Below are 4,533 nucleotides of genomic sequence, written 5' to 3'. Positions count from 1 at the left end.
CCGGCGCCGCCGCCGCCGCAGCCACACCTCCCGAATCCCCGCTCCGCGCTCAGGTGCAGGGCTGGCTCGGTGTCACCCCAGGCTCCCCCGGGGAAGTCCCCGGGCGGCCGGGAGCGGATCAGGGGCTCGTTTTGACCGCGACACATCCTGACTTCAGCGCGGCGGCGGCGGCGGGGGGCGCTCCGGGGCTCCCCGCCCCCCGCCCGGCTGAAGCCCAGGCCCGGCTCGGACGCACTACCCGCCCGCGTCCACACCGCCACTCCTGAAGCCACGCGGGTGCCGGGAAGGAGGTGCTGTCAGAGACCGTCTCCAGGAAGGGCACGGCGAGTCGCCCCGCGCTGGGCAGTGGGCAGCCGTGGGGGGCAGGGCCCGCTCGCGGCCCCCCTGCAGGTATCCCAACACGGAGACACTTCCGAACTTGGGCATCGTCCAGGCCCGTTACTAGACACACGGAGAAGGAGCACACGCACGCGCACACACAGGCGTGTACTCGGGGTGTCCTCTCATTCTTTACAATCGGAATATATTCTTTATACCACATCTTCCCCCAAATATATTCACACGTGACCCCAAGGGCAGCCTGACTGCAGTAGTAGTGCTCCTGGTCTGTGAACACCCTCCACGGATAAGTAACACCTCTCCTTTCACATAAACCAGCACCTGAAGAACACTTTAACCTGTGGTATGTTTTAAACACACCAAGCCCTGGCCACAGGCATGCAGACTGGCACACATAGTGTCAGGCCCCAACTTTCACACACACCGTGACTGCTGACACATGGCACCCTGCCACTGTGTTATAACCCAAAGAACAAAGCCTGTGGGGTATGCAGGGACTTAGCCCAGGGCCCACCTTCCTGAGACCCTCACACCGTGCCCTCCCACAGCCTTGACCATCGGCATACCCCGGCTTTCACAGCATTTCAACCTGTGACATTTGGCCGGGCCCTTCAACATGACGGAGCACCAGGACCGAGGGCGTTCCTACTGACTCCCAGACACCCAGCCCAGCGCTAGGAGACACACTCCTTCCTCAGTTGTTTCCTGGCTTCAAACTTTCCAAAGGAGGCAGCATCTGGTGGTCTTTGCAGGACTTACTCCCCGGAAAATAAACAACCCACACACATACACAAAATGACTTTTTAAAAACGTTGTGGGGCTTGAACCCAGGGCCTCACACATGCTAGGCAAGCTCTCAACCACTGGACGGCACTCCCAGCCTCCCTCAAATACCTTAACTTGAATGTATCAGTGAGACAGGCCGGCCTGGGGTTGAAACTCTGGGCTTCTAACACCACTAGAGGTAAACCCAGCCGGGGGCACTGCAGCCATTCCTGCGCCCTTCCCCCTCCAGGCCATAGATGACCGTCCAGGAGGCGGGAGGGGGTGTGCTCTGGTTTCTGTCTTCAGCTCAGAGCTCAAAGCCTCACCCAGTCTGTCTGCTGGGGGTGGGGGAGCCAGAAGGACACCCCTTCTCGTTGTAGGGAAGGCACCTAAGTGGAAAGATGTGTCCAGGCTCCGGCATATCGTTCCTCAACAAGCTCTCTCCTAGTTCCCTCTCTCCAGCAAGTGGGCTCCTGCTCCCCCAGGCCTGACCACACCCCCCAGGGCAGAGGAGGTCCAGCCAAAGGAACAAGTCTGAGAAGGCCTTAAACTGGGCACTGGGGGAGAATGACAAGGGTGGTGGAGACTTGGAGGAAGACTCCTGGAGGTGGGGACTCAGGACAGCAGCTGGCCCAGCACACAGGATGAGGTACCAGCACTGCTCCCTGCCCGGGCCCCTGACCCAGGCCTCCAGTGTGCCTGCCCCCCTTCCTTTGTCTGTGCCCGGCCTCCCGTTGGCCTGGCGCTCTGCCATCCTCCTCTCCTGGCTCCCAGCCGCCACCACTGCTGCCTCCTCCCCTCCCCTCCTCCCAGCCTTAACCCTTCTGAGCCACATGCTGCCCCAGACAGGCCACAGCCCCTCAGCTTCATGCCCAGGAAGATGCCCTACAGGGGCCTTGTCCCTGCTTCTGGCCGTTTCAGCCCTTCCTGTTTCCCACGCGGGAGCGCTAAGGGAGCTGGGGGTGTGCATGCATGTGTATCCTGTGGTGTTTCCGTGTGTGCATGTGTGTCGGTCTGCGTGTGCTCTGGCTTCCCTCAGTCACATGTGTGGGGCATGTGCTGTCTCTGCTGGGCTGGGGGAGGAGGAGGAGCCCGGAGACAGCAGAGCACAAAGGAGAGACTCAGACAGACAAGCAGGCGGGCGGGCAGGCAGGCGGGCAGGCAGGCGGGCAGGCAGGCGGGCGGGCAGGCGGCAGGCGGCCTGCCAGGGCGCCTGGGCCCTCACCCCAGGGCTGCTCAAGGTGACGCTGGGGGGTCTATGGGCCTGGAGTGCTACACGCTGCCATGATGCCCTTGTGTTTAAGTGTGCTCTTACTCACTCATGCAATCCTGGTCCCCTCTCACCGGCTCCCACCATTCCCACCTTGGCCACTCAAGCCCCTCCCCGTGTGGTTCTCCTTGAAGCCTAACCTCCATTCATCGTCTGTGGCACCAATCTGTAAGACCTCTTCACAACCAGGAAAGAGACGCCCTATTCCTAGCCATCTTTTTGCCCCTCCTTCAGTCAGGCTGGTAGGCACACAAAAGGAACAGGCCTTTGGCGCTTGTGGAAGTTGTCCCCCTCCACAAACACATCCTAGGCACAGGGTCCCCAAGTTACTCAGAGAGAATGAGGGGGAACCTCCTACCAGACCCAGGCACCCTGCCCAATTTTGGGGCTAACCTTCCATCCATCTCCTGCCGGCCAGCCCCGCTACCTACATCCTCTACCTACTACTTGTAGGAATGCAGAGTGAAAATTTAAGACTAGGGGCCGGGTGTGATGGTGCATGTCTGTAATCCTAGCTACTTAGGAGGCTGAGGGAGGAGGATCACAAGCTGCAAGGCCAGCCTGTGCAATTTAGTGAGGCCCTCTCTCAAAAGGGGGCTGGTTATATGTAGTGCTAGCATGCAAGAGGCCCTGGGTTCAATATCCAATACCAGGGGGTGAAATTTAGACTCAGCCCTGCAGCTGGTTCAAGGCCTTAGTTTCTGTCCTGCTCATATGTAGTGATGGAGGATCAGGATCCTGAGGTGAGCTCAGAGTGTGGATGGATTGAACTGGAGTAATAAGCATGGAGAAAATACACACACACATAAACACGACATACCGAGCTGGTAGGAGGGGGATGATGGAGCCGGACAGGATTCCAGCTTGGCAAGCTCTTCCCTCCTCTCCCCTACCCTCTGTGGCAGGAGCCAGGGGTTCCCACACCCAGATACTCCAGTACCCTCAGGCTATCCCAGCCTGCCCTCTGGGCCCTGTGCCCCTACAGTCCTTCAGTATCAGCCTCAGCAGGCACTTGAATGATATGCTCACTCCAGCCCAGCTTGGCTGGGGTCACATGACTTCTAAGGAAGCTTCCCCACTGGCAGCTTCCCTTAGGGATTGCCTGTGTGTGTGTTGGGGGGTCCAGTTGGCAAAGGAACAGAACCAGACTAGATCAGGCACGTTGACTTCCTAGAGAAAGCTGACCCTAGCCTGGGACAAGAAGGCCACTCTGAGGATCCAGGGTCCTAGGGAAGGGGTAGACAGTGTTCTGAGGCCCTCTGCAGACTGCCTCTCTCTCCAGTCACATGATTCTTCACTCTTCCTGGCAGTTGAGCCAGAGCCTACTCTCCCAGCCCAGAAAAAGAACTCAGACCCACGATGTCCCTGGAAGATCTGACATGAGCTTGGGGGAGGCAGTGATCTGAACCTGGGTCCTGTCATGTACTTTACAGAGGTCAAGCGTTGCTTCCCATAAGTCAGCTCTGCAGGTCATTGATTTCCCTAGCCTGCCTGGGGCTGACACCTTCTTCCCAAGGCAGAGACGCCAGACCCACGGGCTCAATTATAGGGCATCCCTAAGGAGTACCTCTTGTCTCTCGGGAGGGCCAACCTTCCCTGGCAACAGGCAGGAAAGGTGGGGGGGACAAGATGAGCCTCAATCAATCCCATCCCCCTAACAGTATCCTCAGGAACTACTCGAGGTGGGGTGTCACAGGGTAAGAGGCAATAAGCAGCAGGAATGGGGGGGAACGCAAACCAGCCAATCACAACTCTATGATGACCCGAGGGGGGGGGTCAAAAGTCCAGAGTCACTTCTGATTGGTTAACACCCTGGAATTCTGGGAATTTCAGTCCCCCCCCACCCCTCTCCAATTAGCCCCCCCAAGCTACCCCCAGCGCCCCCTCTCCGCACCTCTGGCTTGCTGCTGCGCATTTACCCAGTGGAGAAGGCCCTCCCCGGACCAAGCCCCGCTGACCCCTCGCGGCTCCCGTCCTCCCAAGCCCTCGACGCCCCCTCCCCCCGGGGGCGAGGGGTCCCTGGGGAAGGCCGGGCTCACAACCGCGCGCCCCACTCACCGGGACAGGCACAGCCCACTGACATCTTCACATCGCCCGCCGCTGAGGGCCCAGCCGAGTCACGGAGCCCGCCCCTCGCGAGGACAGGCCGGGCATGAGCC

The 4,533-nt window shown here is 59.7% G+C and overlaps 1 protein-coding gene across 4 annotated transcripts in view; it reads right to left on the bottom strand.

Annotated features, from left to right (window-relative positions):
* Positions 1–4,533, bottom strand: part of Ldb1 (LIM domain binding 1) — a gene marked incomplete at its 5' end in the record, with an annotated part of 12,487 nt that extends 7,954 nt beyond the window's left edge. For all 4 annotated transcript variants that reach the window (XM_005403865.2, XM_005403866.2, XM_005403862.2 and 1 more), the window contains 1 exon segment: positions 4,433–4,533. In XM_005403865.2, the coding sequence (XP_005403922.1) occupies positions 4,433–4,457 (25 nt within the window).

This window comes from Chinchilla lanigera, unplaced genomic scaffold (assembly GCF_000276665.1).
Source record: "Chinchilla lanigera isolate Chin_1 unplaced genomic scaffold, ChiLan1.0 scaffold00084, whole genome shotgun sequence".
Classification (NCBI taxonomy): Eukaryota; Metazoa; Chordata; class Mammalia; order Rodentia; family Chinchillidae; genus Chinchilla; species Chinchilla lanigera.
Note: the sequence above shows the minus strand (reverse complement) of the source record. Positions and strands in the feature narration are given on the sequence as shown.